At 33.7% G+C, this 20,980-nt stretch overlaps 1 protein-coding gene across 15 annotated transcripts in view; it reads right to left on the reverse strand.

Moving 5' to 3' along the window:
* Positions 1-384: 384 nt before the first annotated feature.
* The window catches only part of Actn (alpha actinin), a 106,506-nt gene continuing 85,910 nt past the window's right edge, over positions 385-20,980 (reverse strand). For 5 of the 15 annotated variants that reach the window (XM_073978590.1, XM_073978587.1, XM_073978588.1 and 2 more), the window contains exons 3-9: positions 9,982-10,398; positions 9,766-9,919; positions 6,143-6,228; positions 4,978-5,070; positions 4,374-4,903; positions 866-2,000; positions 385-806 (exon numbers count right to left, since the gene is read on the reverse strand). In XM_073978590.1, the coding sequence (XP_073834691.1) occupies positions 648-806; positions 866-2,000; positions 4,374-4,903; positions 4,978-5,070; positions 6,143-6,228; positions 9,766-9,919; positions 9,982-10,398 (2,574 nt within the window). In that variant the 3' untranslated portion in view covers positions 385-647. Of the gene's footprint in view, positions 807-865; positions 2,001-4,373; positions 4,904-4,977; positions 5,071-6,142; positions 6,229-9,315; positions 9,465-9,765; positions 9,920-9,981; positions 10,399-20,980 lie in introns of all 15 variants that reach the window. The other 10 variants (XM_073978585.1, XM_073978583.1, XM_073978580.1 and 7 more) reach the window with 2 other exon arrangements.

The raw sequence follows: 20,980 nt of genomic DNA on the forward strand, positions 1-20,980 counted from the left end.
TGTTCGTCTCTGCTATGATGATTGGTGACAATGAATCCAACAATCCATTTGCCGATTACATCTGCCCAGCTTCTTTGATTTGGACCCCACACATATGGAGGGATCCACGAAGTCAACACAATCTTTTTAAAGTTGAATCATTGTTTGGAGGATGCGAATGTTTTCATATATCGCCTCTGTCTCTCTTCTTTATTATCTCTCTCCCTTATGTGATATGTACGTGATATATAGGGATCCGTTTTACATACGTCCTGGAGATTCTGCACAATTCTATGGTGGGGATAACAAGCTTGGCGTATATGCATGTGGGTGTGTGTGTATTTTGCATGATTGTAATTGTTAATTGCATTGATGTGGTGTGGTGGGTTAGTTAATCTCAATCTCTTTTATTTTTTGTAGTTATACAGTAGAGCGGGCGGGCGGGTTAGTACGAAACAGAAACATTCAACGATTTTTTTAGATTGATTAACTTAAAACGTATTTGAATCATGTTTTTGTTTTTGTAGATTTTATTTAGCCGATCTATGTGGTTGATAATCTCTCACTCTAATTTTGGTTACTTAAAAAAATCATTTAATATAGACGAGTTGTTGTTTATGTAGGTTACAGAACTAAAATTGTTTGTGTGGCACATGAGCTCAGTTGATTTACAAATCGGTTTCACCGTACAAAGCTGTACTGAAGGACATGTAGTCGAGGGCGCCGGGAACAGCGTTGGGGCCCTTGTATGGTGGCATGCGTTGGATACAGTATTCAGCTTGATCTGGGGGCAATTCACGACGCAATTCATCGGGCAAGATATATGGCTAAAAGAAAATATACAAATGAAAATCATGCACCTTAAGTTAGCAGTGGATTAGTTTACCTTGTCGGCTGCCAAGATTCTGAATGAATCAATTACTTGTTCGGCAGTGTCGGTGTCTGTGCTCTCGCGTGTCATGAAGTCGAGGAAGGCATCAAAGTGCACGTATCCGGTGGAGTTGGGATCTACAACAGCCAAGATGCGTTGGAAGTCCATTTCGCCTTGACGGTCCTTGCCAATGGAATAGCCCAAGGAGACAAGGCAGGATTTGAATTCTTCTGGAGTCAAGCGACCGGTACGGTTCTTGTCGAAGTGATTGAAGCTGGAACGGAATTCGTTCAATTGCTCTTGGCTGATACCCTTGGAGTCACGGGTCAGAATTTGGTTTTCAACTTCGTTAATGTTGCGGTTAATTGAGGTCAACAATTGTTCCCAGCCAACGCGCAATGTCTCCATTGTGTAGTTGGTGTAACGGTTTTCGAAGATCATCGATTCTTGGACGGCTTGATGGATCTTCTCCAATTCCTCAATATTGGGTTTGTAGGCATAGACGGCTTGTTCGTATTCCTTGAGACGATGCAATTGATCCTCCAAGGAACCTTGAAGACCCATACCGATGGCTGTAACGGCATCCATTTGACGTTCAATCCAAGGACCAACAATATTGGCCTTTTCGGCAAATTGTCTGCGCAACATTTCGTTGTTTTGTTGTTTACGCAATTCATTGGCCAAGGTTTGGTCACGTTGTGGCACCAATTGACGGACATCGCTCCACTTGCGAGTCATATCGTTGGCGGTGATATTGGTGTAGGGGTTCTCCAAACCACCAGGAATTTGGTATTGCTTGACAATAGATTCAACTTCACGAACCAAGTTGACAATCAAATTGAATTCCTTATCGGCTTCACCCAATGTAGCCTTGAATTGATCGTGAGCTTGAATAAGACCTTGGATTTCTTCCATGGTGTGAACAATGAACATATCAACAAGATCTTCGCGGGTACCGTCCAACCAATTGTTGAAGGGAGCAGCACGCTTAGCGAATTCGAGATGCAAAATGTCGATTTTCTCCAAAATGCGTTCAGCTTCGTCCAAAGCAGTGCGGCGACGTTGAGTCAAGGCACCCAAGCGATCCCATTGGTCACAGATGCGTTGGCAGCGGGCATTGACTGAGACGCAATCGTGGTATTCCAAAGAGCTTGACAAAAAAAAAAAAAAAATAGAGAATCATGTTTAAATCTGTTCCATATTTTGGATTTATCTATGTATTAGAATGACATGAGGTTGTGTAAATGTAGTTTTTCGACTAGTTATTTGTTTAATTGAAGTTGAGAATGCAAATGTAATATTCTTGTACTGGAATCATATCCAAGACACAACGAATCAGAGAGAATCTAAAAGGCTAACCAGGCTTGACTCAAAATAACGCGGAGCGATTTGAACTAAAATCAAAAGGCAAACTTTTGGAAACGATTTAAAAAGGCATCGATTTAAACGGATCTCTTTTCATTAACTGTCAACTGAAGATATGTATGTGGGTAAAATTTAGGTGTATCCAAACAGAAAGCAAATCATTAGCAGACTACTAGTGATGATAGATCGGTTTTATATCAAATGAGCATTTTACACATAGACACACATTTAATCTATTTGCATTAATACCGTACATACAGTGCCCGAAATAAACATAGGTTCACATGTAAATTTGTAATTTTTTCATAATTCAGATGACTTTTATAGAATTTTATAATTTTGTATTTTGGAGTTGGGCATTCCCCATGATGTCAATATATCAGTTATTTGGTTTTGCGACAAAATAAAAATTTAAAATATTTTTTTCTTATTTTAGGTGCGAAATAATGATAGGTTCAGGGCAATTTTTGCGGATTTACACCTATAAATTTGAGGAAAACTTTTTACAAATCGTTGTTTTTTTAGATCGCCGATGTCCAACGAGTAATTTAGTTTAGAAGTTGTCTCCGAATTATTTTCAAAATGCAGATTTGTTCAACACTTTAAAGCAGTTTTCAAGAAACAAATTTTTAATCTGTGGTTGTCAGAGGCAAGGATCATTTCAAATTGCATGAAGAGTAACAATCAAACAACTAAATCCAATTTTTTTTTAAAAAGTTGCATAAATTGGGCGCAAAATTTGAACGTCAAAAAAGTCTGAAGGGTTCTCCAACAACACTTTGACGGCAAGAATCGCTTATTTTTCCCATTTATTGGAGTTAAAATAATTTTGCATCTCAAAACAACCGCCAACGTGATCTTCCGGTATCGAAAATGCGATGTAAACAAACGTTAGTAAGCTAAAATCGACCTAGGAATAATACAAAAATTGCTAAGGAAAACAGCAATCGAGCCTGAAGAAGAACAGACGTAGGTTTAGGTAAAAATGCTTATGAAAAATGGATGGGAAATTTTTTGAGTATTAAAAAAATCAATCCTAGCCATTTTGCATGAGAGTTCATAGAATTTTTAGTCGAAATCTGGCGGTTTTCGTTTTTGGGCTCGGTTGCAGTTTTACTTGGCAATTTTTGTATTCTTCCTTGGTCGATTCGAGCTTACTAACGTTTGTTTACCTCGAATTTTCTATACCTGAAGATCAAGTTGACTGTTGTTTTGAGATGCAAAATTATTTTAACTGCAATAAATGGGAAAAATAAGTGATTCTTGCCGTCAAAGTGGCGTTAAAGAACCCTCCAGACTTTTTTGACGTTGAAATTTGCGCCCAATTTATGAAACTTTTTAAAAAATTGGATTTAGTTGTTTGATTGTTACTCTTTTCATGCAATTTGAAATGATCCTTGCCTCCGACAACCTCCTCTCCCACGTTAAAAATTTGTATATTAAAAACTGCTTTAAAGTGTTGAACAAATCTGCATTTTGAAAATAATTCGCGGACAACATCTAAACTAAATTACTCGTTGGACATCGGCGATCTAAAAAAACAACGACTTGTAAAAAGTTTTCCTCAAATTTATACCTGCAAATCCCCAATAATTGCCCTGAACCTATCATTATTTGGCACCAAAAATAAGGGAAAAAATTTTAAAATTGTACAAATTTTTATTTTGTCGGAAAATCAAATAATTTATATATTAATATCATGGGGAGTGTCCTACTCCATAAAACAAAATTATAAAATCCTATAAAAGTCATCGCAATTATGAAAAAAATGAAAATTTACATATGAACCTATGTTTATTTCGGGCACTGTATATAGAAATTAGTCCATATTTACATTCTGATATTAGCAAAAAAGTTATAATCCTACTATTCATCCTGTTGATGATTTTTTTTCTGATTCAGTCAGACGAAGCAATGTCTTATTCTAAATTATGGAATTCTACAGGTGTTATTTATGATTATGTGTAACGAATGAGAAATGTTTTGTAAATGTTTAAATACTACAGCGAACCTCACACTAATATTTCCATAATTTCCAACAATGACGTTGGCATGTTATTTTTTAATTTGATTTATAAAGAAACGATAAAACAAAGGGATTATTTGTTAATAGGAATACCTATAATATGAGTTTCTTTTTTGGGTTAAGTGTACTTACTTCAATTCTTGAGCAATGGCAGCAATTTGCTCAACACGATCCTGGTGGGCGGCCAAATCGGATTCGAAAGCTTCGTGCTTCTTCTTCAAAGCCTTCAATTCGTTCAATTTGCATTGACGGTAATCTTGAGATTGCAACATCTCTTCCTTGCCACGAGTCCAGTCTTCGTGAGCATCGGCCTTGATTTTGAATTTTTGGGCCAAATGTTCCAAGCGTTCCAAACGCATGGTCTCGGCCAAAAGCCATTCTTCGAAGGCCTTTTCGGAGAGTTCCAAACCCTTCCAGGCATTCGAGATATCGGCAACAGTTTTGCCTTCGGTGGGCAAGTAAGCTGGACGGTTGGAGAGACGCAATTTCGTTTGCAATGTGTTAAAGTTGGTTTCGAGCTTAGCCTTTTGTTCGACACGTGGTGGCTTGTGCTTGCGGCGGTAGGTACGGTATTCTTCCAATTTCTTTTGAACACCAGCCAATGAATTGTCAGCTTGACGAGAATTCAACCAGGGCATGGTGCGGCGAATCCATTCCAAAAGCTAAAGTTTCAAAAAAAAAAAAAAACAATGTTATGTTTAGGATGTGATAAGGATTGCCAAAGTGAGCAACTTACATCACTAGCCAAACGTTCATACTCTTCCATGAGACGTTCATTCTCTTGGTTGACCTTCAAAACTTTGCAAATACGGTTAGCAGCTGTTTCAGCCTGATTAGACAAAGAAAAAATATTAACATTAGAAATTTCTTGAATGGATAAATGTCCAAAGGACACACGAAAAAAAAAAACGAAAAACAATAACAACATTACAAATAAACATCAAAAACAATATGGAACAATTTAGATTAATTCGTTAATAACGTTGGTTATTAGAACAACATTCCGAGGAATATTATTGCAATTGCGAAAGAAATAAATGGCGGCATTAGTTCTTTTTTTCTTATGCTTAAGCTTTCTAACCTAGATTACTCTAGTATGCAGCTTTGGACTGCTTGCTTTAAGTACAAAACAGTCATAAGGACATAAAGCTATATTAAAATTGTTATCGAAGATTATATCGCTCATTTACTAAAAATTTTTAATAATTAAAAAAACTTAACATGTTTTGAAATGAAATCTCAATCTGTTATATCTCATTTACTTAAATTGTGGACTTTAGACGGAGGAAGAAGAGGGGAATTCTGGGTGGACTTGGTCCACATTTGCTCAAGCTTATGCTGTTGTTTTTCAAATTTAAAGTAACAAAATTGACATTGAGCCGAATTACATTAGAATACTTCTCTTAAGATACGCCGTTCGGACTCGACGATAAACAATAGTTTCCTTATCATTGAGCTAATGTAAATCGAGCTGCACTCATTGATATGAGAGAAGTATCCCTTGTCCCTTTTTGGATGTTTGTGAAAAACAAAATGTTAGAAATAAGAACTTCACTCCATGTAAAGTATAAAAGTAAAAAATTCTATGACTACAAATTAATACATAATTAAGAAGAATTGTACTCTACACTGGTATCAACCTAAATTCTAATATGTAGTTTCAATCTCTTAATATTTGTTATTAGTATCAGAAATCAACTAGTCTTATAAATGCATACCTCGTAAGTGACCCTACGAAATATAAATTAAAACGTTCTATTATATGTACGAACTTCCATACATTTTCCAATGGAATGTCTTATTACAGTATAAGCCTAATGTATCCTGTTGACATCTCAATATCACTGTGTCCTGTTATCAGTTTACTAACATTTGTTCTTTGATAGATACTTTAAACTAACCTTTTGGGCACCACTGAAGCAATGATAATATGAGGAGACATATGTCATGACTGCCCTTTCATCTGGCAATGCGGTATTCTGTAGGTCTGTGGATTAAGGATTTGCATAAAAGTAGAAAAAAGAAAAAAGCAACAAAAACAAGACATATAGAAATTTGTTGTTAATTTGTCAATAAATAAACAAGACAAACAATAATAAATAAATCATGCAAATTAATTATTAAAAACAATAAATAAAACTAAAATAATAATAGTTATTATTTATACATGCAACAATGGCGCAAGTAGTCAGTTACAACAGCTGGAACAGCGGCGAGATCAATCTTTAGTGGCAACGAATTTTGTTAATGGAAAGTTGGGGATAGAAATTTTATAATGAGAGTTGTTTTTTTGGTATGACAATGAGCATGGAAATTAAGCTAGTTGTATTTTTGTACTTGTCATCGATCAAGTCGCAATATAAGACTTTTTTTTTAAGTTCAGAGATTTGTAGTACAAAAACACTTATTACAAAAACAACACACAAATCTATACAAATTGTTAATAAACTGTAAGCGCAAGAACATTTTTTTGGTAATTTCAGTGTTGTTTTTTGTTTTTGTTTTGGATTTTGATATTTTATTAAATGAAATGCCTGCCTTCTGCGGCTAACATGGGTTTTGGCATACAACTGTATTGCAAAAATAGTTTGTAATTTAAAATTATGATATACATATGTGCATATACAAACATATATGTACATACATATGTGAAACGCAGCTGTGATTCTATTGACTTGTCTATCTAATTTTGGTTAAATTTTCTTTTTCCGAACTTTTTTATGAATACTTAAAACCTATTGTACCGTTATTATTGGTTGGCATGGGAATCCCAAATGACAGCTAATTCTGTCGGAAAATGCAATTAAAACATGTAAATGCCATAAATCGGCTGGTACTCTTGTATGGGGCCTATACCAAAACGTAGAAATATTTCCACAATTTTTGGTGTTCACTGACAACCCCCAAATACCAGATTACACCTAATTAGGTCAGAAATGTTGCAAATGAATTCAAAACAATGCGGTTTATGGGCCATAATATACACAAAACCCGCATCTTCGAATTTGATCTGAATGCAATCAAAAGATGCAACTGAAATTTAAGAGTCCAATCTCAATTTGTTTAGACGGTAGAGTGGCTACAAAAGACGGACGGATGACGACTATATCGACTAAGAATTTTGCCCTGATCAAGAATACAGACGCAAACGATTATTTCAATGCAATGCAAACGGGGAAAAACTAAATATACCTTCGATACTAATTGTTTAAAAAATTAGAAACTCTCTGAAATTTTTATGTTTTTAGGTTTTTTAAAGGACCGTGACAAATATCAGTTTTAAAGCATCAAATATTTCATCATTAAAACTTTTACCATTTAGGAATGTAGATTGGTCTTCAAAAGGCTACAAAAATTATGCGATACTATCTGATACCAGTGCACTGTGATATTGTAGGAAATAAAAACTGTTGCCTTGGCACAAGTCGCCTTATCTTTGTGCTTAAATGTTCTTTAAACATGTCATCGTCGCAAATTAGTTTTGTCCAAAAAATGTCTAATATATTCGACAAAGACGCGAACATAATTCTTGAACAATGGATCATTACTGGCTCTGCAATTTTCCTGCAATGATGAAATGACCTGTACCTGACACTGCCAAGAAAGTTCACCTGTTACCCTCTTTTAAATATTCAACGATTTTATTTTTCGTCCAAAATTAAAATTTTTGAATGACGTATTCATAATCATTTTGGTACATTACACTAATTTGCAACACAGTAGTAAAACCAGCACCTTTGCTTTTTTGTTTACTTTTAGAAAAATATAAAATGACTTCAATGTACAAATGGATTTATGTAATTAAAATTTGTCTTTTGGAAATTTGCCTACCACGTTTACGTTTGAAATTCACAAGCTTTTTTTAAATGTTTCTTACAAATTACAATCAATCATACTTTAAGAGAATACGTCTGAAACTTATGTATATGTAGACCAATGGTGAGCAAAATAGGAAAAGAGAAAATTTAAGGGAGAATTAATATTTAATTTTTCTTGTTGTTTCATTACATATTTAAACATTTTTAAGCACTAATGTTACCTAAATTCGTGCTACAAATGAATTCTTAAAGAATTATTACAAAAAATACTTAAACGCCCAAGTGTTGTTGAATTAATTAAATTAAGAGTATTTTACAGAAACCACCAGTGGATGGCCGTGCACACCATTGATGTAGACATATTATTCTGTTCTATAAAAGAATGATTTTGATACAATTGCACTTTGAAATTACATTTTTATATTTTATATGAAATAGCAATGATTTAAAACGTGTTTTATTTTAAAGTTAAGTATAAACATATTGCCCATTTAATAAAACAAAAACTTGTAATTTCGAAAGAAATTTTGTGAAACATTGTGTGGCTCAAAACTTTCTATGCCATCTAAGAACTGCATTCAAACACTTCGTTTAAAACGAAAGAGAATATTTCACGAATATAGAGAATGAGGTTGAATTAATTTCGATAATTATGAGAATTAGAGAATTTATGAAATATGAAAGATAGAAAGAAGAGTTTAGATAGATTCATAAAGCAGACTTTTACAAAATTTCCAGTCTTTGCTTTGCATTGTTTCGATTTTGGCGAATTAGAATTTGTTAAAATAAATACAACTTTTCGCATAATATTGCTATTAAAATTGCTATTGATTTAGCGTCAAAAATAGCAGCCATATGTGCATATGGATGAGACTTATTTTCCTCTGTCCATAGACTACAACAACATCTATAATTTGTGGTTCTGGGGTTTAATCACAACACCGACACAAACGTCAGTAGTAGTCGGTTAAGACACATATATGTATATATACTTTGAGTGAGTATATATGTACATATGTGTAGGCATTTGGAGCGCTATAGATCTGCATAGATCTTTTAGAGATTACGGCGGCATTTTGTGGCGCTTAAACATTCGCTATTCAAGTCATATCATTTTACTGTTATTGGTGTTATTTAGAAATGCTAAAGGATTCTTAATTTTTTTTCAATTTTTTCCAAAAAACAAACTGTAATAGAAACCAAAAAAAAAAAAACGAAATAATGTATCAAGTGTATTGATTGTGAAGGTTAATCACATTGTAATTCGGGACGTAGGTGTATTGTCTTGTGGGTTCGGGAACATGCGTCATATTTCCAACCTGTTGGGCTCCTTGGAAGGCATGGTAGTAGCAAGACACATATGTCATGATGGCACGTTCATCCGGCTTGGGAGTGTTGATCAAATCTATTAGAAGTTATGTGAAGATATCAGTTGCACCACCACCATTATTATCACCAAAACAAAATTTTATTTCATTTTTGGTTTTGTTTGTTTGAAGTGGGAATTAAATTATGAATAGGCGGTGTCATAAATCAAAAGAAAAAATATAAATGAAAACAAAGTAAAATAAGTGATTGTTTAAAAATTAAACTAAGATGTTTCTCTAAAAAGAAAACTAAATCTCAAATCATATACGGAATGTAGATTCTATTTTTAGCCAAACTACTTTTTGTTTTGAGAATTACATTGAAGTGTCATCGCTTACCATCAGGATCCAACATTCTGGGAATATCGAGATACTTCTCAGCAACATCGAAGGCAGTGTTGAGATTTTCCAATGGATTGTCTTTGGAGAGTTTGGAATAATCAATCAAGTCGGGCCTGTGGCGATGAATTAAAGCGCAGAAGGCTAAACCGTCCTATATAAAAAAATGGTGAATATTCAAAAGTGTTTTTAATGTTTGTTTGCTACACAACTTACCTTGAATGAAAGATGGAAGTTCTGTACATTGACATTCTTGTAGGGGGCGGTTTTGCGTTGGCACCACAACAACAAGCCCTCCTTGGCGGTCATCTCTTCAACGGAGATATCTTGGATGGCAAATCTCAAAATAATGGTCCAGATCATACCGAGGGTCATTTTCAAATTGCCGTCGACAATTTCTTCAGCACCAATCGATACCAAGTGAACACCCTTGGAGGCAATGAAATCCAAAGCCTTGTTGACATTGGCAATTTTGTGGAAACGCATTTTACCGCGATCGGGCTTGGGCAAAGTTTCACCAGAAATAACTTCAAGCAACAACATCAATTTCAAGCCATTGCGGAAATCATCTTCAATATTATCGATACCGGTACCGGCCTTGCGTAAATGACTGTTGCACCATGCTGTAAAGGTCTGCAATGGAGAAAAACAAATGGAAATTCAATTAGAAAATGTAAACTTTGTAAAATTCTATTTTCTTTTAAATATAGAGGAATGAGGAATGTCATTACACATACAGCCAAACGGTATTGTAACATACTAATTGAGGCTAAGATGGTCATAGCCACCACGTACACTATAACGTCGCCAGCACCTACGTTATAGAGAAGTTTCGACTGTTCAACCGCTGCTATGTATAAATAAGTAACTAAGATATTTATAAATTCGTGATAATTCGGTATTTAATTAACAGTCGAGTATTTCTTAAGAACTAAAAGAATTCCCGTGAAATATTCAGTGAAACTACACCAATTTTTAAGAAATATAGGGGAAAATATGAAATAAAGGAATATATAACAACTACCTCAAGCTCAAAGAAGATATATGTACAGCAGAAAATTAGAAGTCTACCAAAGTCCTACACATTCAACCAATCCAATTATGCTATGTTTCACGGGTAGTTAATTAAGGTCATACAGCTCAGCTCGAAAGAGAATTCATTAAAAAATTCACTATAAAATGACCTTCGGCTTAATAAGGCAAAAATAATAAAACTAAGATAATTGCATTGTCGATCTTGCGTGTGAGTCCGCTAGGATACCAAAGTTACACATCCACATAGGATCAAATCTAGAGTGTTATGCTGTTTCTTGTCTAAATAGGTATACATATCTATGTTTAGTAAATCAGCTATCACGCATTGAGTACTTTGAGGCAATCAAATGGAAATGTCCAATCCAAAAATGCAATATTCGGACTTGGTTTATGGGTTCATTTGAAGTAGAGACCTCATGGTGTGGTTAATATAAAGTTTGTAGAATTGTTTAATTATTATGAAATGAAAGACAATAATAAAATAATTTACATAAATAACATTCTTCGATCATTTATTCGCAATCAGACGTGGTAATATTTTTGTAACAACAATAACGTCTACACTACCACTACCAGCATCAAGAAAAACAATAGCAAAGTTGTATTCATGAATGTATCTACTCAGGTACGCAATCATATGTCAGGCAGTTTGTCTCTAGCATGGCTTTTCCTATTAGCCGGAGCCGCAGCAGCAGTCTATTGTCGAACTACATAAAAGAAACCCATGCTGCAGTTGTTGCTTGCAGTGCAACATTGAGAGAAGAAAACAAAAATAACAGATCTTTGTGCTCTGTGTGTGAACTGGTTTAAAAGCGGTTTTGTCCCCATTTGGCTTATACGGTTACGTATAAGCAAATAACTGCATTATGAACCAGCAGCCAGCATACGACGGGTACGTTGCTCCCTTCGACATTACTACAGATGCTGTGATGGCTTGGCTGGTATCACCACACATCTTACCTACTACACACAAATCTTATTTTGCAAATTTACAACCTATTCCGTTGTTCCTGGAGCAGCAACATAATTAAAAAAATGGGCAAAAGAGATGCAACACTCATGATGATTAGGTATCCACCAACATACATAGGTAGCCATCGACACAGTGTTTATAAAAAATAGATGTTTGGCCATTTATTCAGAGTGTCCTAACAAAAAATCGAGATAAAAAATTGTCGAACCTGAAATAAGATAATTAATTACACCGTTCATCTCTCGTTGGGGGACATTTAGGATACCATCCCTAATATTCTAAGCCAGAACATGCATGATGTGGAGTGCAATACTTCTAAATATGAACTAAGTTTATTCCAAATGAATACTCCCCGTGGGTTTTGTCTCTCCGTCGTTTCAACTTAAATGAGAAAGTGAGAAAACTCACGGGGAGTTTTCATTTCGAATAACCCCCGTTATAACACCCTGCGTTTTTTAAAAGAATCTGCAGAAAAAAAAAACAATTGGTGATTGAACGATATGTATGAAATTCAGTTCAGCAGAGGAAAATGTTATACCAAGAATACTAATATTTTGGTTTAAATTGTGATATTACGAGTACTTCCGTAAAAAGGCATCGATCAAACTTTGAGTTTTAAAATATGATTTTTTACATTGATGTATGAAATTTATGTAAATCACTGTGCTTCAATGAAAATGAGAGAGATCATAATGATCGGATCAAGACTCTCCGTTATAATTCATAAACAGTCTTTTCTTTCGTGTCAACAAAATGTTAAGACGTCAAAATCTCCTCTAGCACCCCTGTTTTTTATTAACATGGATTTCACTGTTTGTTTTTGTGGTAGATGTCAGTTGCAGTAACTGTGTCGGTTGGTGTCATATTTGTATATAAGAAGCGCGTGAGCGCACACGCCATCGATGCAAAAGCCGCATATTTTTTGTTGCTGCTATTTTTTGCGGTGTTGGTTGTTGGTTTTTGCTGGCATTTCTTTTGTTTTGACTGACATTGACGTTCTGTATGACTGAGCGAGCACCCAATGAGATTCATAACAAGTAACAAACCTACATCGAGTAATTGTTTCTTATTATCGTTTATGGTTAAATCTCATAAACAACAATAATGACAACAATGAAAACGACAATTGTAAATAATTTACTCATCTAAAGACAAAATCGCACGCACAGTCTACAAATAATAAATATGTGATAGTTGTGAACAACAAAAACATTAATTAAATTTTATCTTCAAAATAATATTAATGTACCAAATGTACCATACAGTATGGAAAACTCATATTCGAACAATATTTGTAAGTTCTATAGAAAATGTACTTTTGTACTGTCACTTCAATTTTTACAAAATCTTTAGCATAAACTCTACTAAAGTGTATGTTTCTGAATATCAGAGGAAGTATCTGTACTCTGTACGCCATCTACACTTATATGATGAAACTAGTTAAAATATATTTTTGTTTCATGTAAATTATTCTTAAATATTCCCTATCCAATAAATAAATGCACTTGTGTCTGCCATACATGCTATAAATAACGATTTTACACATTTTTGAGAGGTGTCGAATATGAATTTTACATACTGTATATAGTAGTATTGCATCTTTCACGAACGAACTAGTTCAATGGAATGACTCGTTTAACTAAGGCATTCGAAACATCGACTTAAGGTAAAAAATCGAAAAGTCGATTTTTTAGTTGAAAGTAAAAAAGTAGAAAAATCAAAAAGTCTACTAGATCAAGTTCGGAGATAGACTATTTTGGTTCAGAAAATTTCAAAATTGTTTATATAAATGTAGGGGTACCAACTATGGATGGCCTAATCGTTTATTCTTAGTGGAAGCCCTATGCTCACAAGAGGGGTAACACGAACATTTTTTAGTCTAACATAGATCAAGTTAGAAGATATACTATAAATGCTCGGCCCTTTGGACTCCTGATTACAACAGTAATGTGTACTTCCTGAGATATTGACTCTAAAGCTCTTAAAAATCATCATCGAATTTAAACAATAATTTCGAATTCTGGAATATGACATCTTGGGTTTAAAATCGATAAATGTAAGGACATGTTTTGTCTATATTCGTAATAATTTAGGCATCGATAAATTTGACTGTAGATGGCGTAAAGAACGAAGTCTTCGTATATACATTAGGGTAATGACTTTTTGATGATTTACTTTAGCAAGAATTAATTATTACTAATTAAGTATAAAAAGGCCACCCACAAACGGCTTTGATTTTTTTTATACCCTCCACCATAGGATGGGGGTATATTAAGTTTGTCACTACGTTTGTAACTACTCGAAATAATAATTGTAGACCCCACAAACTATATATATTCTTAATCAGCGTGCAATTCTACATCGATATAGCCATGTCCGTCCGTCTGTCCGTCCGTCTGTCTGTCTGTCCGTCTGTGGAAATCACTCTAGCGTCCGAACGGATTGACGTAGGTGGATGAAATTTTGGGAAAATCTATTATTTGTACGTAGGACTTTTGGTATTGAAAGTGGGCTATGTACAGTGTTGTGCATATCAAAAGCAACAAATCTAGGATTTTGCAGTAATTCAATTTTTAGATCCGTTACAACTTTTAAAAATGTAATATATTGTGGCCAGTTCTTCTTTATTATGTACAGAGAGCTTCTAATAAGTTGTTTCTGTACTTTGTCGTTGGATGGGATAACAACAACAATAATATTGGCTGATCCTCGAGAACGGGGATTGCAAAACAATAGCAACAATAGAATATTATTACAAATTGTAGAGTCATCGGTGTTAATTAACTGTACTTTTGACTTAAATTTGCCTTTTGGGGCATGGTAGTGTCATTTTAGAAAGGATTTGCATTTGATATCCTAACAGGGTTGCCACTTTCTACCACTTTTCTCATTGTCTGGGGAAAATCTCATAATACCCTCAAATAAAAAATGTTTTCCCTCATATAAACATTTAAATTTTAAAATATTCATTCGGAAAGTGGATTAATATCAACCGTTCTTTTGTTTGCCGCATAATAAAAAAGTTAAACAACCGAATAGTGGTAAATACGATACATCCTGGTGTAAACCCCTTGAGGCCATTGGCACATTGTGGCTAGAAACGTTGGGGAAACTTTAAAAATAATGCGAATAGAAACACCCAAGTATTAGTTGGGGCTCTTATTTCCGATACATGGCCCAGAGTATTTTGCAGAGGAAGTTTTGAAACCAATTTGAGAAGTTATACAGCTGCCAACTCAAACAACATAACGGTCAAGAACCCATTGTTTCAACCAACAGTGAGTAAAATATCCTCATATGGGTAAATAATACAGGTTTTTTATATTTTTTGTTATTAAATTTTGATTTTAATATAATTTATTGAAAATAAAATAAAAAAAATCTTATTGGGTCGCTTAAACCATATAAAACATTGCATTTTCTATCAGTGTTTCATAAATTGTCTTCCTTTGGGTATGTCAATGGTTTCTTGGCCAGTGTATAACTTTTCAAATTGTTTTCAAAACTTCTTCTGCGAAGTACTCTAGGTCATATATCGGAAATAAGAGCCCCAACTAATTCTTGGAAGTTCCTATTAGCGTTATTTTTAAAGTTTCCCCAACGTTTTCCGCCAAAATATGCCGATGGCCTTAAGGGGTTTACACAGGGATGTATTGTGTTTACCAATACTTGATTTTTTTAACTTTTTATTACACGGCAAACAAAAGAACCGTTGATATTAATCCACTTTCCGAATGAATATTTTAAAATTTAAATGTTTATATGAGGGAAAAAAATTTTATTTGAGGGTATTATGAGATTTTCCCCAGACAATGGGAAAAGTTGTAGAAAGTGGCAACCCTGTTAGGATAACAAATGCAAATCCTTTCTTAAATGACACTACCATGCCCCAAAAGGCAAATTTAAGTCAAAAGTACAGTTAATTAACACCGATGACACTACAATTTTTAATAATATTCTATTGTTGCTTTTGTTTTGCAATCCCCGTTCTCGAGGATCAGCCAATATTATTGTTGTTGTTATCCCATCCAACGACAAAGTACAAAAACAACTTGTTGGAAGCTCTCTGTACATAATAAAGAACAACTGGCCACAATATATAACATTTTTAAAAATTGTAACGGATCCAAAAATTGGATTACTGCAAAATCCTAGATTTGTTGCTTTTGATATGCACAACACTGTAGGTCCACGCTTTCGTATAGCCCCCATACAAAATGACGCGTGACGCGTCGTCGTTTTAAGGAATTTTTAAGATATTTGTCCTATTTCACCACCGAATTGGTTGTAATTTGGTATTTTGTGTCTACAGAGGCCAAAAAACATTCCTACCAAAGTTGGTTTATATAGGTCCACGTTTTGGTATAGCCCCCATATAACGCCCCATATAAAGTACGCGTCATTTTAATATATTTTGAATGTATTAGTCCCATTTGACAACAGAATCGGTTGCAACTTTGTATTTTGTGTTTCCAGAGGCTAAGAAGCATTTCGACAATAAAATGTTTATATAGGGCCACGTTTTGATATAGCCCCCATAGGACGATATCTCCCGATTTTCGGTATTTTGAAGGTTTTGGCCTCATTATCACACCGAGATGGCTGAAATGTGGTATTTAGTCTTCGTGGGGGATATAAAACTTCCCTCCCATCATATAGCCCCCATAGAACGGTAACTTCCGATTTTCGGTATTTTGAAGGTTGTGGCCACATTAATCCACCGAAATGGCTGAAGTTTGTGGTGGAGGGTATAAAAAGTTCGGCCCGGCCGAACTTAACGCTTTTCTTACTTGTTTTTTTTTTTTTTGAAAAATACTATGAAATAACAAAAAATGTTAAAAATTATTTCCCGTTGCACAAATGAATGACATTTTGCCTATTATTGACTATAATAACTTTTATTCCATATATATTATATTAATAATAATAATAATAATAATAATAATGATTGTCAAAAAAGCTTATATAGAAAATTTTTAAAAATTTATCGAATCACCTTATAACTATGATTTTATCTAATCTAAGGTAAAAAGTGGACAAAATATGATACAGAGATACGAGATTGTAAAGAATTTTTACTTAAAAATTGGCGGACTGTATTTCCTCATAGGCGAGTAATTGGAATGAGTTATTTTGCTGAGCTATATCGTATTTGCGAAAATTGAAAAGTACCTATATTATTTTAAATAAAATATATATAAAATATATTTATAGACTCCTGTGGTTCCCATATCTATATTATGAAGATGGGTATTTGAACATTTCATATGCAAATAAAAAACTACCAGTTAACCGGAAACATTTACTGTGTGTAAGAAAACGTACTCAAAAAAACTTCTTTTGTTTCATTTTATTTTATTTGTTTTTTTTTGTTTTTCAGAGATTTCCCCTTTCCAAAAATGTCGGAAATTTCCATACAAATCTAGAGTGAATTGACTGTTTTGGTCAATGGGGAATCGTTATTGAAAGAATTGAGGATGAAACAAATACACCATAACTTGAAAGTATAGCATACAAACATCCACTTCGCTTACCATTCAAGAGCCACAAAAAATGCAGCCTCATTAAAAGAAAAACTTAACTGAAAAGGCAGACTGACTCAGTAGTGGCCATACTTAACACTCGGAATAATGATGGAAAATTAGGAACTCTGAATAAAAGCTGTCAGGCAGCCATCCAGCAGGCACGCAGCAAACTGTAAATGTAATTTAAATTGTGTTTTTTTTATGGTCAAACATCATCATCTCACACACAACAAGTTGACGACAAAGAAGCAGTTTCGCCACTCGTCGACTCTCACCGGCTTAAGGTGACTGCCTGCCAGCCTGCCTGCTTACAGGTTTAAGCATGAATTAGAATGTGATTGGGGAGAATGATGACAATGACATTTATGTATGAGAATCTTTTGGTTTCAGTTCTTTTTACTTTGTTTGGATTCCACCATAGATGAAATGGATTACAAATATGTTACTAAGAAGCTCTACAGAACTACTACTCCACTGTTCTGGATACCATACAATGACAGTCAAGAAATAAAGAAGTCAGAAAATGCACATCTGTAAACACGTTTTATATTAAAATGGATTTATAACGGCAGATCTAATAATAATTTTATAATTTACATTAATTTTGTGGAAATAAAATAATAAGATCTTCAGATCAAGTTGGCCGAAAGAAAGAGAGCAACATAATCTGTTTTTCTCTTTATACGAACGTTTGCAAATAGAGAATTGGCATCTTAGAGAGACGACTATAATCAATCAGCAGCAATAAACAAACGGATATTTGAGAACAAGTTTTGCCGTTTCAACCGCTATGTTTTTCCGATAGTAGAACCGGCTATTGCAGCAACTAGCATCAGCAAAACACTCCACAGTGGCTAGTATGTCCATATGATGCATGTTTATGGCAAAATTTGCCATGCCAGGCAAATCCGTTTAAAATCTGGTATTAGTTAAATCAACATATTTTACCGGTCAATAGCCAATAGATTGGCATAACTGGCCAGACAACATTACAACATTTTGTCGAAAGCGGCGGCAGCAGCAGCATTAACATTAATTGACATACCGTTAGTGCAGTAGCATTTGTTGTTGGCTTGTGGCACAAATGCTCAGTCAGATATACGGTGGTAACCTTGAAGTGCAAGCCGAGATGTGGTGATCGGAGTTTTGAAGCCCTGCTTACTGCGTCAGACGTGCAAAACAAAAGAGTTTTTTTTTCTTTTGAAAAGTGAAAGTTTCTTTGAATGCGTATTAAGAAGATGATTTGAAGTAGGAGGTTATTGCACTGCAATATTCAAAATTTTTAAAGTGAATAAAATACGGATTGCAATTTGTTATGTTCTATGTATGTCAACGAAGTATGTCATTGGAAAACAAAACATTTGGGAAAGAAGCAAAAACAGTTGTCAGAATAAAGTCTAGACACGCCGTTCGAACTCGGCGATAAACAGTAGGTCCCATATCATTGAGCTAATATGAATCGGGGTGCACTCATTGATATGAGAGAAGTCTCACTTGTCCAGTATTGGATGTTTGTGGAACAATTATATATTATTTCAGTTATAGGCCGCCAGTCAGCTACACCGGTGAAAAGTCTAAATTAAACGTCTGTTCCCAAATTGCAATAATCTACTAATTTTTACTATTTTCTCGATGTCATAAAAAATGTTTCGATTCTTGCAGGTTCTGGAACAGACATTAAAATAATGTTTAGCCACATTTTCAAAATACGACCAGTTAAAAACTTCCAAAATAAAGTATTCCAGTTAAAACGCCATACACATTAGAGCTTTTTGCCGGATTAACATTCTTTATGAGGACTTATTTGACGTACACGCAATGCTGTTATATGTAAACTCACTATAATTTGGTGTTCGAATGGTAAAGGACTAGAATTTCTGTTTAATATTACAAATTAAAAACATGAATATAATTGATTTTATTTTATATTCGAATTACCTATTGTAAGTGAAAAAATAATAAATAAAATATAGAATGGAATGCAACAGTCGCCATATAATGTCAGTATGCCATCAACATGATGCTGGTTTCATTTGAAAGTACCGTTTACACAATTAATTGAAAATAATGAACAGAAAAAAAAACAAGAGCACAAATATCACGAACAGCCACCATCCACCACAGACAGATATGGAGCAACAAGTTACAAACTGGTAGTAGCTGCCATAAATATAGGACTGAATTAAAAAGTTATTTAAGTTGAATGGCTAAGTTGAAAGAAAAATAAAACATAACTGTGGAGAATTTTGCCAAGACATTGATCAGATCATGTGGTTAGAGAATTTCCATTCAATATTTTGAAATAGTGTACTTGTGTACTTATAGACATAGTAATAGTTGTCTTCATTCGTATGTATGTATACAGGCATACATAATTATGTGGTAACCGTCCATCAGCCCGCCCCCTGTTCCAAAAAGTCAAAAATAAACACAAATATCTAAATACCATAAATTCTTATGTAAACAAATTTGGTATGAAATGAAATATTTCATTCTAAATACAGAATGAATAAACAGCAAAAGAACAATTGAAAATATCAGCATATAAATTACGTAAATAATACACATAAAGCTGTGGTTTTCTGAGATAGAAACACAAGTCGAATTATGTCAATATTGAGTATTTAGTACGAAATTTATAGGGGTATAGGTATAGTATAGTAATTTTATAAATTTACATTAAAACATTTAACATTTTACCATCAACGTTTAAAAAATATTTTCAGGAACAATAGATAAAGTTAAAAATACTATATCACACATCCAAAGACATGTTAGAAAAACTTCAAAAAAAACTTCATTTTTTTAAATTTTTTTGCTGTAAAAAAGGACTACAAAAATTGGCAGAAAATTGCAGATATTACAAAAAACATATTTTTTACCTGTTCTCCTGAAAATTTGTAATTTTCGACATACATAAGTACTTTTCCAAAAAACGCCTGATATTTTTTTTATATCATCTTGGGAAATACGCGAAATTCTGTTAAATCATAATTTTCCATACTCTTGTTAATACAGTAGACGTCACTACACTTTTAAATATTATTCTAAAATGCCACTTGTAATTTGAAACATTTCATTTGTAATTCATATTTATTTACATTAGACAATTTTCCTTGCGGCAATTGGCAGTTTGATGAAGAGAGAGTTGAGGCATATGGAAACCCTTTGCCTCTCACCACCCTCCCTCACCGAAAAACTGACAATTGCCGCAAGGTAAATTGCCTAACGCAAATATGGATTTTGAATTTGAATTATTCAAATTATTGAAATTCGAAACATTTCACTTGTAACTTGAGAATTACAATTGAGTTTCGAATTATTTCATTTGTAATTTGAGAAATCCAATTGAAATTCAAGTTATTTCATTTATAATTCCAAGTTTTTCATTTGTAATTCGAATTTTTCTATTTGAAATTCGAATCATTACATTTCAAATTCAAAACAAAAAATACAACATTTTTGGGTTTTTATTTGGGTTTTCGAAATACAAATAAAATGTTTCTAATTTCAAATGGAATAATTCGATTTTCAAATGAAAAAATTAAATTCTCAAATTGCAAATGAAATAATTCGAAACTCAATTGTAATTCTCAAATCACAAGTGAAATGCTTCGAATTTCAATAATTTGAAATACTTCGAATTATATGTGAAAATTATGTAGAATAACATTATATTTGT

This window comes from Musca autumnalis, unplaced genomic scaffold (assembly GCF_047663935.1).
Source record: "Musca autumnalis isolate F117 unplaced genomic scaffold, ASM4766393v1 scaffold_3, whole genome shotgun sequence".
NCBI lineage: Eukaryota > Metazoa > Arthropoda > Insecta > Diptera > Muscidae > Musca > Musca autumnalis.